General features: G+C 41.1%; 1 protein-coding gene across 1 annotated transcript in view; it reads right to left on the reverse strand.

Moving 5' to 3' along the window:
- Positions 1 to 16,181, reverse strand: part of MYH9 (myosin heavy chain 9) — a 72,104-nt gene that overhangs the window by 37,091 nt on the left and 18,832 nt on the right. Inside the window, exons 3-5 of the mRNA XM_082310913.1 lie at positions 12,790 to 12,946; positions 2,481 to 2,508; positions 1,578 to 1,671 (exon numbers count right to left, since the gene is read on the reverse strand). Coding sequence (XP_082167039.1) covers positions 1,578 to 1,671; positions 2,481 to 2,508; positions 12,790 to 12,946 — 279 coding nt within the window. The remainder of the gene's footprint in view (positions 1 to 1,577; positions 1,672 to 2,480; positions 2,509 to 12,789; positions 12,947 to 16,181) is intronic.

The following is a 16,181-nucleotide window of genomic DNA, read 5'->3' on the forward strand; positions in this document are numbered from 1 at the left end:
AAATCACCAACCAGTCCAACTTAGGACTGTTTTATTCTCCTAAGCAGGCTGCCTGTCCTGCTTCGGTGGCTGAAATTTTGCTCAAGGATAAGCAGTGGAAGAATACTTAACTCAACCCCATGATTCTATTTTCCACACTTAAAAAAAAGAAAAAGAAAAAAGGAGAACATTTCTAAATACAGCTACTGACAGACCATGGAAAAAGCCTTCATATGTCTGAAAGTTTGGCACATAGAAAGTTTTTTTTTGGTTGGATTCCAGAAGTTACTTATTACTATGTGTGCATGCACACATAGTATGCCTGCGTGCAGAGATGCCTTCTTATTTATATAGTCTACACATGTAAGACATGCCTACACATTAAGCTACTATGGGAAAAATCTTATATAGAGATACAGCGGACACACTTGGCATCTGGCTTTCATTACACAGCTCGCCAGTGAACATTTCCAATGTGTTCAGCTCTGGCTAACAAGCTCAGTCCTGGAACACACTGTCTGCAGGGCAGCCTTCCCCCCAACCTTTCTTCGCAATCTGCAGCCACATGTCACTGCAGGAAACAGAAAGCTAAACACCTAACTACATTTATCTTACTGGAAACACCACGCACATTAGACGCTTATGGTTCTAGGAAAGCCTGGTCCAATCTTATTGCCCTGGAGAAATACTTCTTGAATGGTATATCTGGGAAAATCCTGCAAGAAAAACCTTAAATGCAAACTGGTATTGAGCAGAGAACACAAGTATTCTTGATATCACTTTAGTCTCCAATTGAACATCCTCACAAAAAGATTACTGTGCACCACACAAAAAAAAAATAAAATTGTGAATTGTCTATGGATTTGTTTTAGCTGCAGAAAGTGATACTGGTGTGGAGTGAAAAGCTGCTCAAAAAAATCACACAATGGGACAGAAAACGCATTCCTGGTGCAGAACGTGCAGTAAACGTGCAGCTCACCTACGAGGATACAACTGACGAATTCGGCAATAGTCCATCGGGGGAGAGGGAGGGGGAAAAAAATATAAGTGAGACATCTTTAAAGTCCTCCCACATCACCACCACCCTCCTTTCATGTGCTGCTAACACTTGGCTGTTTTCCACCCTTTTAATGTTTTCCTACAATTTTAAAGTTTTTAGCTGATGTCCACTAGCCTATCACTGTATGCGCCAGTTCTGAGACAGTATATATAATAGCGAGACCTAATCTATAAAGGTTTTACACTGCCTGGACTGGTTATAAGCAATACATCCGTGTAAAAAGATCAGTATAGGTGATGCTTCATTTATAGCGTCTCTTGCCCATGCCCCTGGCCATGAATCCAAGAGGTTGTGGATGAGTCTATCCCCACTGTAGCTCCACTGAATTCAAAGGAGTTATGTCTTAGAACAGTGTTCCCTGGCCTGCAATTTTTGGCAAACTTTTATGGTTTCATAGTTCACTGTCCTCCTCAGCCCCCTGATAAATGTTAGTATCTAGGCTTTTATTGAGCAATATGGCTTTTACCAACATCAGCCAATATATATTTATTGTCCAAAGTCAGCACAGCAATAACACATCATCAAACCCAGGTCTTACCTGGTCTTTTTTAGACTTGTGTGACGAAGCAACATGAGCCAGATACTGAATGACCTTCTTGGTGTTCTCCGTCTTACCAGCTCCAGATTCACCTCTGTAAAGAAAATCTGCAATTCATTCACAAACAAGACAAAGGGGGATATATTCATATTTCTAACCCCAGAAGGGCTACAGAGCTCATTAACTGCATTCTGGCCACTATGGCACCTCCCTCAAAAACAAGAAAAAACAAGTTGTACTGGCAAGCGGTAGCAGTGTAGCTGGACTGCAGGCTAGCCCTCAGCCAGTTTGCTGCTGGGTGCAGGTTCTGTACGTGTGCACGGAGGAGGGAAGGCAATAAAAAAACCCTATGCTTTCTAGTCACTTGGATATGAAGATTGCCAGGTGGCTGAGGAATAATCCGGAGGCTGCTGTAGAGCTAGGGGTGAAAGGTAACGAAGTGAATCTTTCCAAAGGAAGCCTCCTGACTGCAAGAAGAAACATACCAATCCCTCAAGCAGAACTGAGGGCCAAAAAATTTTGCTGTGTCTAGAAGAGAAACTGCTGTATCAAGAGTATCTGTTACTGTATCAGCCTCATCAGTATGAATGTACTTAACGCAACAGCTGCATCAAATCTGAAGGACTTCTCCAAGCCTTTTCTGTTGACAAAGCTGTAATTCTTTAGGAGTTGGAGCGCAGGGGCTGTTTCAAAACCTCCCTTCTTCCTCCAATTCTTACAAAAATTATTCTGCAGAAAGGATTACATATATATTGGAGGAACTGTAGTGGGACCTTCCTTGACTCTCCACTATTACCTGATTTACTGAGCCTACCCCTAGCATTTACGATTAAGAGAGTCCTCCAACCAAGATTTTTAACACAGACTTTGACATCCAGACAAGCTGGCAACTGTAATACTCACGTGCAAAGGATGGACTGATCCTCTCGATCTACAATACAATTTAAAAAAAAAGTAGTTAGACTGAGGCTCCAAAATTAAATTTCTGTGACAGAACGAAATCGACACCCAAGACAAAACCAGGAACTAGTAAACTCTACCAAGTATCTTCAGAAATATGGCCAGGTTACCCCTTTTCTGGCAATAGATGCCAACCTCCCACCATCTGCCTAAGTCTAATGGCACCATTGCAATTTAGTTTTCTTCATCCAGAAAGAGTATTGCTTGCATTACAATTTTTCTACAAACAATACAGAACTCTCTCACTGAATGTTTCTTTACCACAGAGCAACAGTTTGATGTACATCTACTTGTTCTTCAGCCCCTTCCCCCCCATTATGCTGGGTCCATACCGACTTAAAGAAGTTATCAGTAGAGCAGTTGAAATGGAAGGGGGAAGGGGCAAGTGGGACAGGAACCATTGCAAATCCCAAAGTGCCAAAACCTTACAACAGAGGCTTTCACCCCCAAAAGAAACACTGGAAGCTCAGTGAGAAATTTGTTACTTATTTTGTACAGAATGGACTTGAAAACTACAACGCGAACAGCAGTCTAAGTCCTATACGGCTGATTTATTTGTGGCACCATCCCCTACTGTATTAACAGAGCAGCTGGTACCAGTAGAAACCTTTTCGTTTTCATTCTGACATACCAACAGACATACTAATTCCTGTGTTCAATTCCCAGCTGTGGATGATAACATCTTTCCAGTTACAGAACTTACTTCACCCAGCCTATCCACCACTATCTTCTCCCACATCTTTAACCTTCTTTCAGCTTTCACCTATGATTCCACTTCCTTATTCGCAGTCCTGACTAGTCCTTCCGCCGTGCCTTCATCCCACTGCTCCCCCACCACCTCTGTGTGAACACACTCCCCTACTTCTGCCTTGGTTTCACCTTCCATTCACCCCTCCACCCTGTGCTCCCCCCCGCCTCCAGTCTGCATCCTATTCCCATGCCACCCGGAACCAGCTGGGAGCACTGGGCAGACTGGAGAGTGCCTGTGCCTACACCACAACTGCTTTAGTAGCTTGTAGTCATCACAGGGGCAGCAAGACCTGTTCAGACATGGAACAGACTTGGGCACAGCAAGTCATTCACAGACAGTCCACAAGAGCTACTGGGACACTCACAGAACAGACTGTGCCACCAAACTCAAAATCCCCGTTAGTTTGTAAGTTATCCATTTGGCTGTGCGTTTTTTTGTTGTTTGATTTTAGAGTGGTTTTTTTTTTTTTGCTTAAGATCAAGACCGGAGTACTACCAGATCATGCAGTCTGAGAACCTGAGTAACACAGCAGTTAGATTTCATCCAGTTATTGCCATTCTCTCCTTTCTCCACACTAAGCTCCAATTTTGTGTTGGACTGAAGTCTAAAGAGAGAGAAGGAAAGCCTCAAACATTCATGAGAGAAAATTCACTGGGTTGTTCTAATAAATTATTTTAGCAATTGGTAACCTTCATCAGTACATTTATGGATGTGATTGTCTCCATATTTTAGCTACTGGCTCTTTCTGTTCCTTTCTCCAGTAGCTTAGAGAACCCAAGAGCACTCAAGTACTCTCTGGTGGGGAGAATACTAAGACAATATAACTGAGTCACCATTCCAGTTGTTTTGTGCAAGATAAAGAGATTGAGCTCTAATTAGGGAAGACTTTATAGTCATACAGAGTAAAGTACCTGAAACTACTCTCCATACCCTTAAACACTGCTACTGCAAGTGAATTTAGCATTTCAGTCCTAACGTCATGAATGCCATATTCATCAAGAAAAAGCTCCTATAAACTCTGCTTATAAAGAGAGAAGTATATCTAGCCTTCAGACACATTTTCATGGAACAAGGAAAGCAGGTAAACCTACCAAATTTGAGATTTTATCTTTTCTTAAATTATTCTGAAACCAATAATGGAAACATTAGGTTCACAGGATACAGATAGGCAACTCCTGCTCTTAAGGTTCTTTACTGGAAACTGATTGTATGCAGATGAGCACAAAAATTGAGGATAATAACTTGCTTTATCCCTGTTAATACTGTTCTCAGAGAGAGCTGATCAGCCCTAAGACTGGAACAAAACAAGCAGAAGAAAATCATCACTTAAATGGTTTTGGCCCAGCAAACCCTTAAGCATTCAAAACAAGATACTGCAGCTTTACTAGCATTGCATATTCATTTTTTCAAGTGCTGAATTTTATTCATTGCCTTTAAGATACACACCCCTTTTGTTGAGGGACAGGCAAAGAGTAGATGTTAGACAGCTCCCAAAGCCCCACCCATTCAAGGTTCCCAGTGGGTCAAGGGCTCAGCAGGCACACGCCAGCCCTCTGCGTGACTGGGCACTTTGAGGGTGGATCAGGGGAATAACTAATGACTCATTTATGGATTGCCTAAGGAAATGTATTCTTCGGTAGTGCGACACCTGGGTGCAATTCTCTATCACAAAGCAGCTATATGAAAGGAAAAGATTGTGCCTCTGAATAGCATCTGACTTTCAAAAGCTTGACTATAAACAAGCAGCCCACTTGTCTGAGAAAAGGTTATACTCACATTCAGGTACTACAGAGGCTCTTCTAAGAAGCTTGAGAGAGAGGGGAAAAAAGAAAAAAAAAAAATAATAAAGATAACCCTTAGGAAGGTGCTCTTTACTCCCAGTAGTCAATTCTAGTATTGGAATTACTAGCTGCAGCTCCTCATATAGACAATGGAGCCCTAAGCACTTGAGAAGTGCATGCCTTCCCCTTCTGTCTCCTCCAGGAGAGGATCCTTATTCCAGAAAAAACAACACTGGTAAGCAGACAGATAAACCAACTGCCCACAAGGAAAAATGACCAACATCAGATAATGCTCAGAAGCTCTTTGGCACTGAATACTTTTTGATCACAGGAAGTTTTCTTGCACTTAGTTTAAAAGCTCTTTTCGAGCCTCATTCCAATGAGGCAAGGCAGCAACAGCACCCTGGAGTGACCCCAGGAAGTCCTAAAAAGGCAAGCACAGGATTTTTCCACACCTTAACACAGAGCAAGGTGTTGAAAGGTGCTCAGGCAGGAAAAGTCACAGACAGTGTTCAAAATCCTCTCGGCACTACGTTTACCTCCCCCAACATACTTTCCTGGTGGCCTGCTGCAGCTGCGTTAGTCACCTCTGCTTTAAGCCAGCAGGAACGTACCTGCGAGTGCAGGCAAGTCACCGGCAGCCTGCAGACACTGCCATAAAAGGCAACATTCCTGTTTGCAATCCGGGGGAAATTCTTTCCCAGGACTGCAAAACAGCAGTCATTGGGATAGCTGGAATTCTTCTAATTGTGTACAGACAGGCAACTCGAATAATGTGTTGAGCAACAGGAAGCTGGAGCCGACCAAAGGGCCAAAGAGCTAACGCATACAAAAGCATAACTCTGAGACACACTTCCAATTAAGAATTGCTTTAAATGCCAATATTCATTCGCCATACAATACTGACTTGTGCCATCACGAATCAGAATTCAGTTGCCCAGACAAGAGGCCACCTCCACCCCTTTTTTTTTTTTTTCTTTTTTAAAGGCTCATTCAACATGGGCGTACTGCACAACTTCAGTCAGTCAGCGCTTGCCTTTACTCCATTGTCAGTTGTGCAAGCAACCTACTCAGCAAAAGAGAATGTGCTGGGTACCATAAACTCAGTTGCTTATAATAACACAATCAAGAAACGCCTGATTAAAAGAAATCTGCATCTGCTTTTCAATCCTAAACAGAGTCAGTTATTAAAAACAATCCAGAATAACAACTCATTAGTTAATTATAGCAACAGTTCTGTATTTCAGAACAGCTGGCAAGGAAAACTTTTTATCTAGGTTCTTCAGCTCTCATCACCGTAGTATTCAAGTGATCATAAGAAGCAGCAGCCTCAAGCATCCAGAAACTCAGGAAGTAAAACATCCTTCAAATTTAAGCTATACAGCAGTATGGTTAATAAGATCAGTAGATTAATTTTACTGTATTAAAAAGAACATAATATCTAACTCATTCTTGACTTTCTTCAGTGCAAAAATAAAAGACCTCATTTTAGACTGGTTCCAGGATCTTCAGCATACATTAAAAACTTAACTAAACCAAAATTTGTTTTCACAAGAGAGACATCTTGTACAGAAGAAGTCCTCAGCCAAATATTCTACTGCAAAACAACAAATCTGAATGAACGCTGAACTGCTGTGGTCAAATATATTGGCATAACTGATAATTAATGGAGCCCCAAACTCTTGAATTTTGTTTTTAGATATTCTGTGATGGGAGAAGAAAAAGGTTGGAAGGCTAGAGGAGAATGTGCAATTTAAGCTCCACATCTCGGTTACAGAACATCCTAGCAGGCCTTTATCACCCACTTCCTCTGCATGAGTGACTCCAGTTTCAAGCCTGTTCATCTCCATAAAAGGAGAAATAATATAGCATTCACACAATGGTGACATCATCTTTCCAGCTAAGAGGAAGTGTAGCTGAAAGGCAAAGGCTTGGCTTGCAGTCCCCTGCCTATAGCTGACTCATTAAGGCTAAAAGCATAGCCATAGCTAGATGGTACCACCCACCTCCTAACCACCGAGCATTTGGCAGAACTGAGCAGCCTGGCCCTCTAGGTTTCCGTTACTATACTGTTCCCCTAGCGTTGCAGTGAATGCCTGTAGCCCAACTTAGGCAACTGGCTGGCTGACCAAGTTAGAGAGTTGACCTAAAGCAAGAATTAGTCTTAAATGCACGTAAGTGCTTCAACCATGCAGTAGTTTCAATTCCTCAGTCCCTCCTCAAACTTCTATTCTGACCTCAACATAATCTTACAATCAATGTCCTTCCCTCAGGCTCTAACACAGGAGGAGCCCCAGGCACTTGACACACTCTGCTACTCAGAACCACCCCACTGGCATAAAATCTAATCAAATATGTTCACTGTGGTGCTTTAACCTACATGCTGGTTTGAGTAGGAGCAAAAACACTCCAGGGGAACACCAGAACAGAGCCCGAGAGCCTGCTTCTGCATTATCATTTAAGGAATACATTAGAGAGAAGTTTCAAAATGCTAATAACCTATCATCAAGTAAAAAAAAAAAAAAAAAAAAAGAAAAGAATCAAATGAAGGACAAACATAGCATATTCAAGACAGGTCTCAACAATAGAGCTTCAAGATGCAAAAAAGGAGAAAATCACTTGAGTTTGCAGGAACACTGCAGTGCCAAGATCCAGCTTTGCATTATCTCAAGTTTGAGGACAGTCACAAGGAGAAAAGTTCCATTTCAAAAAATGAAATATATCCTACTGGGTCAAATGCAAATATTTATTTCCCCAAGACATTTTTGGACTGGAGCCCATACCCCTTTCTGGAGCATTCCTTAACTGAATCTGGAGATAGCAAAACAGGAAAACAAGTTAGGCTGTAATTTAGGTTACACAAATGTTTATGAAGTTCTGACAGGAAAGAAAAACTGGTATACAGCCTGCAAAAGCTCAGGCAGCTCATGATACTAAAACTGCAGGGAGATACTGACAGCAAGGGCTGAACCATTACATAAGTGACTGCCAGAGAGCTCCTGCTCTGGTTTACAGGAATGAAGCAAAAAGGGTGTGGTAACTACTAAAAAACAAGTGGGCAACGGACTCTTTTTTTAGCTCCTTGTTCTATTGAAAACCACATTTCAAGACACAGATTTTTAGAGCTGCATTTAGAAATCTCAAGTAATTCAAAGCATGTAAAACATTTCTGAAGAAAATCAGAAACTATGTACATCTTTTCTTGCCATTTGTATATACAAACACTGTCAAAGCAAACATCCTCCATAATGAGTACCCAAACTTAACATTGCCCTTTGCATCAGAAATTTGGATAAATCTTGGAACCAAACTAGTGAAACCACAGGCTATATTCCTTTGGTTTTAGTGGAAACAGAACTTGACCTTTACATGCAACTTGAAAGAGACATTTGTGCCTCTACATAATCTGAACAGCTCTGTCAATCAGGTATCCCTGAATTGGTAAGCACACCCAGAATACTGTATAGAAAATAAAGATGCACTTTGGGACACTGCAATATACAGTGCAGCATAGCAGACCAATGCCAAGCAAGCTAAGAAAGAAGACCTGAGACCAAGGAAGTTAAAACAGAAGCGTTCTACTAGCTCGGAAACTTAAGAAACATGTAAACATCCGAGAACTACAAATAAAATACTTCAAGGTCACATTCTATAGAAGCAGATCTAGAGGACTGTTTCTTGTGAAAATGACAACTAGGCCTGAGGTCCATGTGAAGATCTACAACAGCAAGTGATTTGTCTTACAATAGCTAACACAGTGTCCTCCCTTAATGTAACAAGGCCAATAAAAATCATGAAGTTACTATGCTTCAGAATCTTTTTCTTTTAAACACCAAACTCTGAGACTGCCTGACTCCCAAGTGAATACCAGCACGGTCCTGGCTGCACAGGCTCCTTTGCAGACTAATCCACTGCACTAACGTGGAGAAACTGGATGAGAAAGGAGATGGAGTACATTCACTAGCAATATGCTGTCTGTTCCCTTTCCTACCTATCTCTTAGTTGAGCAGGTTTAGCTTTGGAGACCAGAATAACTATACTGATCTAACCTATTACAGAAGTTTCAGACACTGGCATTAGAACAGCCATCATTCTCCAGACACCAATGAAATGTCAAGCTTCTAACAGTATTTGACATAGATAATTCCCTATATGTGTTCCAAATAGACAAACAGGTGCTGTTAAACAGCTTTAAAATATGTTTTTCTAAATAGATTGTCTGGAGACTATGAAATGAGGTAAAGAATGTACCCCTTCAGTGTACACCTGCTGCATTAGAATAATGATTTGTTTGCTCAAGACACCACTCCACTTGCAGGCACTGCGCTTCAATCAGCAGCACCAGAAGAGTAATTCTTCTGAAAGCAGTCAGAACTGAGGCTTCTGGCATCCAGGTTACCCAGGGAACAGAAACATTAAGATAAATGGTTGTTTTCTCTGAAAACAAAAGTCTTACACTTTTTTCAGAGTTCTGCTCTTGAAGCATAGGAAGTGTCTAAGTACCACGCAGCAAAATAATGTTTTCATCTCATTTCTGACTCTTAATGTCTTGGGTCGGAGAAAGGAGGAAAAAAAGAAAAAAAAAAAATCACTTTGAACACCTTCTCCATCATGTTCAAGGTACTTTAAGAAAGTACTTCTCGTGAAATTTAACAAAAAGCAGTTTAACCTCTTGGAATATATAAATGCCACATGACGGTTTTGTGAATGGAGTAACCAGAGTAGACACAAAAGAGGATCAAGTTCACCCATAGTGCATCAGCATAGATGCCTGAAAAGGGTTAAATAGTTTCTGGATTAGCAGAGGTTGGAATAAAGCTCTCATCATCCTCTCCCTCCCCAATTCTTTTCCTACAAATGTCCCTTTGAATGGCCTGCTTATTAGAATACCATAAATTGACTGAAAACCAAAAAAAATTCAGAGTCCAAATCAGTTAACATGCAAGGCTTTTCCGCTCTGTCAGCTTAAGAGATAACTACACCCCATGCTGACAGGAGTCAGAGTCAACAGCTTGCTGTCCTCCTCCAGACCATGAAGGATTCCCCGTCTTCAGGGCTCCGAAAGTAACCTAGGGAAGGCAGCCTAATCCTAAATGCCTCCGGCTCATGTGGAGATCCATACCCTTTCATCTTCTATTCGCTATACAGATTCCTGCCATACCACTGGCTGCTGCACCAAGCCTCCCCCACCGCTAAGCAAAACTGAGAAAGTGGAATAGAAATGTTCCTTTCCATTGCTTTAGAGGCTAGCCAGGACCAGAGACACTGCAACAACCCACTCACCTTTATGCCCAGAAGCAGAGATTGGAATTCTACTGTTACCCTTTATAATAAAGAAATAAGGCAGCAAATAACCCTATAACGATATCTACGTTCTTGCTAACACACATATGCACATGTAAAGCAAGACACACACAAAAATCTTTCCAAACCTAGTTAAACAGGTCAAAGCAGGCTAGTTCAAAAACTAACTGGGAATGATATTCACATCCAACAAGCGTTCCAAAAAGTCAGTGACAAGCTATCTCGAAGCAGGAAAAGAAGAGCTGGGGTAAACATCTAGACTGTCAATACTGTTGAGAATATTGCATAGCTAGAATTGTTCTGGGAAAGGTAAACACTCCAGCGGAGCTCACAGCAACTTTCCCATGCTAGGAAAACAGAGGCAGGGCTGCCATTCTTTAGCTTTGTACACCAAAGCAATTCAAGTCTGGGATTTCTGAGTTTTAGATGTCATTCAAGCAGTGGTCTGACGGAGACACGTTCTCTTTTCCAAAGGAAAGAAAATATCTATGTAGATTAATCACCAGCTCTGAAGCACCATCAGAGCAGGGAAGGTCACATGTTCCTTGTTGCAGAATTGCAGCTGCCTGGATATCCGCTGCCACATACTGATGTATCTGGCAGGGATGAAGAACAAGATGCGTGCAGTTCGAAATGGTTTAACTGTTGTCTACAGAGGGAAAAGGACTTTTTCAGTCTCCTTACAAGAATGCCAAAGAAACTGTTTCTGATTCTACGTAGAAAAGATTTCTTTTTAGGGAACAGTAAACTCTGGTAGGGTTAAGTCAATATCTTGTTTAAGAAAAATATATGTTGGTACTTGAGCTGACAAGGAGTGGACAAGGGAGAAAAGGAAGTAATAAAGGAAGTGAAACAGTGATAAGAGGTTTATGGACAACCATGCTGCCACGTATAGTATAGGCGGTGCATCTGTCCTTGTCCTTCACGGCAGATCCAGTCTTTGTCTGAGGGAAGTGAGGTCCTATATAGGTCCAGGTTCACAGGTTTTTTTCCTCTGGATACAGCATTCCTCTCAGAGTAACACATCAGTAGTGTAGCTGTATTTCTTCAAGAGCTGCCACATCTTCAACAAACTGCCATCAGCACCCTACCACCAGTCCGCTGCAGCATGTCTGTACGGCTCACCCCTCCCCACCCAATGCCCTCCCCACAAATATAGCTTAATCGATCCATCACATTAGCTCTCCCATGCGCTCTGCATGGCACCACACTTCAGCAACCTTTCTGAGCATTCTCCACATGCAAAATTTGTTTAAAGCCACTAACACAGGTAAGTGGAAGGAGTTTTTCTTGCTCCCTTTCCGTTCTGGGCAACCATATTGTTATAGTCCTCCTGTGCTTGGAGGTACAAGTGGTAGTGAGGGCAGGGGAAAAGCAGAACTCTTTAAAACTGAGTCTAATTAGAATTTTAAAGCATAATTTTATTATACCTAGCCTTTGTTCAAGAAAGCGAGGCTAATGACAATACCTAGGAGAGACAAACACCATAATCACTGCTAGTCATCACAAAATGAAGGAGTAATCAAATTCATACAAGCCACACGCCAAATCAAACTGTCCATTATATCCTTTAAACTTTACAAAGCATGCCTCTTCATATAACCCAGCTACAAACAGGAAGAAAAGCACAAAATACCTCCATACCTGAACACTCTCCAAGCATCCCAAACACAAGCACCGACTCTGTGAATGACCTCCTCTCAGAAGGAGGGATATGCACAGGATGTTCAAAGCTCCATTTTTAAAAGTCCCCAAGTGACAAACAAGCACCAGGTAATATATACAGTTCTTTACTTCTCATTTGTATACACAACAGGGAGAAATAGGTCAATCTGCTTGCTTTCTTTTATTCTATGAAAAGCCAACAGATGTATTTAATATGGCCTGAGAGTAAATTTTATTCTTAACAGAATAAGAATGTAACCAAACAACTTCTGATCAGTAAAACTATCACTGACCATCGCACTTCAAAATGCAGGTTATACTATAAGCTTGTTTCACCCAACCAGATTGTATGACTGGATTTTAAATACTTTCGTTAAAAGCCTCCATCAACCAATACACATACTTGCCTACCTACAGCTATTGTTTCATAGGCTCATCACTGAGAGGGAAGGTTCACTACCTCATTTCTCCCTGCCTGCTTCTCTGAACCCCATGCACTCACACCAGTCTGTTCTTTATGTCAAGTTCAGCTCTTGCCAGACTTGTTGTAAGGTTCTTCAATCCACTAGAGCCAGAGAAAGCTATTCACCTGAACACAAAAGCTGGTATCGAGTAGGTGTCAGGTGCCTGTAGGCAAGGACAAAGGGGGCAACAATGCCTTTTGACAGCAGTGAGTTGTTCTCCTACAGTGTTTTGACTGCAACTTGGATTTGTGATTTCAACAAGAGTCATTATCTCAGTCAGCACTCACCTTGCATCATACTCCTGTAGGCTGTGTCTGTGATGGCATAGATATGAGGGGGCATCTCGTGTCTCTTTTTGCCTTTGTACATCTCCACTATTTCTTCTGAGTATATGGGCAGGTTCTTGTAAGGATTGATTACCACACAGAACAGGCCTGAGTAGGTCTGGAAAGAAAATGCCACACCAAATAAAAGACAGGAATTAAAAATGTTGCATACTTGCACATTTTAACAGTATATTACTTGGAAAAACAAACAAACCAGTCCTTCTTTAAAAAGTGCTTCTTCCAGTGATGCCGTGTGGGATGCTTCCCACTAAGCAATATCAGAATCTGAGCAACAGCTAAAGTCATATCAACTTGACTGTATTTAACCTGTCCAAGTATGCACAGAGCATCAACTGACACATTAGTCACACTGATAGCAAACTGGCCTGCTCCCTGGCTAATTAATAGTCCACTAGGACTGGCTTTTCTTCCTTTCAAAGTTCCTATATTCATGTCAAGTGTCCATTTCATTATACAAGGTAGGTGCTCAGCTCCTAGAAACATGCATTTTATTATGTTCTGCCTCATGTTTGCTATGGATTTATCAAGTAATTGATCAACTACAATGCAATAAAACTTCAAGCCAAAATAGTTACTAAAAGAAAAGTAAGAGCAGTGTACTCCTTAGAGGTTTTCAAGGCCACTGGACTAGGCTGAATTCAGTGTTGACCCTGCTCTGAACAGGAAGTTGGATTAGATGGCCTCCTAAAGACCCTTCCAGCCTGAACACTTTCATGATTTATAATGTAATGAGTATACCTAGAACTAGATTCAAAACTGTAAGGTCATTAATGTAGTATAGTTCTGAACTAGTCAATGTAGAAAACAATTCTAAAGTATTCCATGCTCAGAGTCAGCAACATTTGCCAAAGTTACTTCTAATTCATCTCAAACTGTTAATTCATTGATCTGTGACAGCAAACCTTGATTTCTCAATTAGTTTCCACTGGCTTAAATTCTACAGTTCTAATGGAAGACAACTGTCAAAACACTTCTAGTGAAAATATTAAGCCTTTTGGGAAAAAAAAATTCTTTGATATCTGAATACCTAAAAAAACCTCTAACAAACATTTTACTTGCAAAGGGAATAGGAAGAGCAGAAGCTTCTTAGATATTTCCTAGATATTCTAAGAATAGCATTCCAAGCCTTGCTCCCGGGCTTTAGAGCTACCCTAGTTCCCTGTCAATTTTAGAGGCAGCTGTTTGAAACATCTGGGTAGGAATAGCTTTCTACAGCAACTTGCAGTGCTACCAGTAGAGAGTACAGCACTTTTTTTTTTTGGCACTTCTTGTTTTTATTGCTACCATCTCTTCTATTGTTTGCTCAATGAAAAATGCTTTGGAGTAGCAGAGAGTTCTTCACAATGAGTGCAGAGAGTACTTAATCAGACCTAGCCTCTTTAGCTAGATAAAGGTAAGGATTAGACCACAGTGATCAGAAGGGTGAAAATATCATCTACTACAGAGTTTACAGTCTTATATCAAAGTTTTCTACATGCTGGCTTAACATTAAGTAATCATCCCACTCTTATATGCAGCAGATTCAGATACAGCTTTCTCCCTATGTTCCCCAGAAAGCAAAATTTTAATAGGTATTTAAGGTTCCTTTTCCATACCCCAGTATAAACTATCAGGAAATGTTTCCAGAGCTACTTTTTTTTTTTTTTTTTTTTTAATATTTGAGGGATATTTGAGGAATAGCTTACAGAAAATACTAAGTCTCTTTCCAAAGTGGGAAACTATAAAAGTTGGCTAAAAACCTTTTAGTGTAGGACTTCTAAAGTTCCAGGAAGCTAAGCTTCAGCGAGACATTCTAGTCAGGTTAGGTTTGAGGTAGTGCTTGAAAAGAACAGTTTAAGGAGTTTCCAGAAACCAACTTGGCAATGCTGGTTCCTTTTGCCTCAGCCTTAGTTCGCCATCACGTCAGACAGTACTTGTACAGCACAGAATAGCAGCTGAAAGACTGGGTCATGCTTTCCTGACCTTTGACTACACTAGTGGAAGACAAAGACCAAGAGGTAGAAAGAAGTCGACTCAAGAGTAGCGTGTTCCCAGTACATGCAATATACCTTTTCCTTATACTGGCATGGAAATAATTGACATTGGAGTCAACTGAACTGCTAGAAGAAAAGCTGTAATTTTATCAGAGTTCTGGAAAACAAGTAAACAAAAACCCTCTAGGCTGCCAGTTCCAGCTGTCTGCATCAGCAGCCATCTTACCTCAAATCCCATGGCAGCAGCAACATGAACGTAGTAATCAAAAGAAGATGCCCTATATAGTCGTGTCTGTCCCCGTGTCGTCCTGTCCCGTCTCCCCCCCCTCCCCCCCGCAACAAAACTGTAACTCATGCCACAGACCAAGCCTACCTCTCTTTTGAAGATATTAATAAAGCTAAATGCCTGTTCGGTGTTTTGGGGGGATTAGAAGTGAGAGCAGAAGAAAAGTGGCAGCAAGTACTGTGGTAATATTCCACAAGGAATGTAAAGTTTTCTTGGCTTATTTGTGTGACTTTTTACAGCCATGTTTCCTGACAAATTAGAATTGTCGCTTTTCCAGTAAGAATAGTGTAAAGGTCTGAAGCTGGACTGAAGCAGTCTCACTCCTGAAAGCAGCAGTTTAGAAAAGGGAAGACATTAATTTCCATTAGAGTGATGAAGCCATGAAGCAGGTATGCAGGAAGAAGCCATCACCTTCTTCCAGCATTCTGGTTGCCAGGAGAAATACCTAAGGGAAGTTTCCTTGCAGTATAATGATCTCAGACAGATGTGTGAGGTGATATTTTTGCCTAATAAAGAGAGGCAACTAATCATGGCTGGGACAGGCAATGGAGTGAGACCACAATGTCACGACTGCTGGTCAAGCACACTGACAGAATTTTATATAGGAAGCAAGTTGAATTATATTGAGCAGAAGCTGCCAGCCCTACCTCAGAGAAAACAAGAGTCATCTTCATCTTATTAAAGTACAAGCAAAGACTTATATGCATAAATCCCTGAACTGAACCCAAGGCTCCAATTGAAAGGCTAATCTATTATAAGCATAGCTGGCTTGGAAGTCTGTACTTTGTTTCAGACATTACTATCTCAAAATAGAATTCTGGCATTACTTTTCACTAACTATTTCAAGTGACACATGGGCCAAACTGAAACTACTTTTATTTTTCTAACTGCTAAACTAGCTCTGAAGAGCTGAAAGGACCATCTGCAGCATGGCACAAAGTTTAATTTCCAGGAACTGTTAACTTCAGTGAAAATAACTGGAATGCGTTAGGTTGAGTTTTTGAGTTTCACAGTAAATACAAACAAGGCAGTTCAGGTAAGCAACACAGAAGCTGAAAATTATCTTCTGATAA

Source organism: Platalea leucorodia (genome assembly GCF_965183815.1).
Source record: "Platalea leucorodia genome assembly, chromosome: 4".
Lineage (NCBI taxonomy): Eukaryota > Metazoa > Chordata > Aves > Pelecaniformes > Threskiornithidae > Platalea > Platalea leucorodia.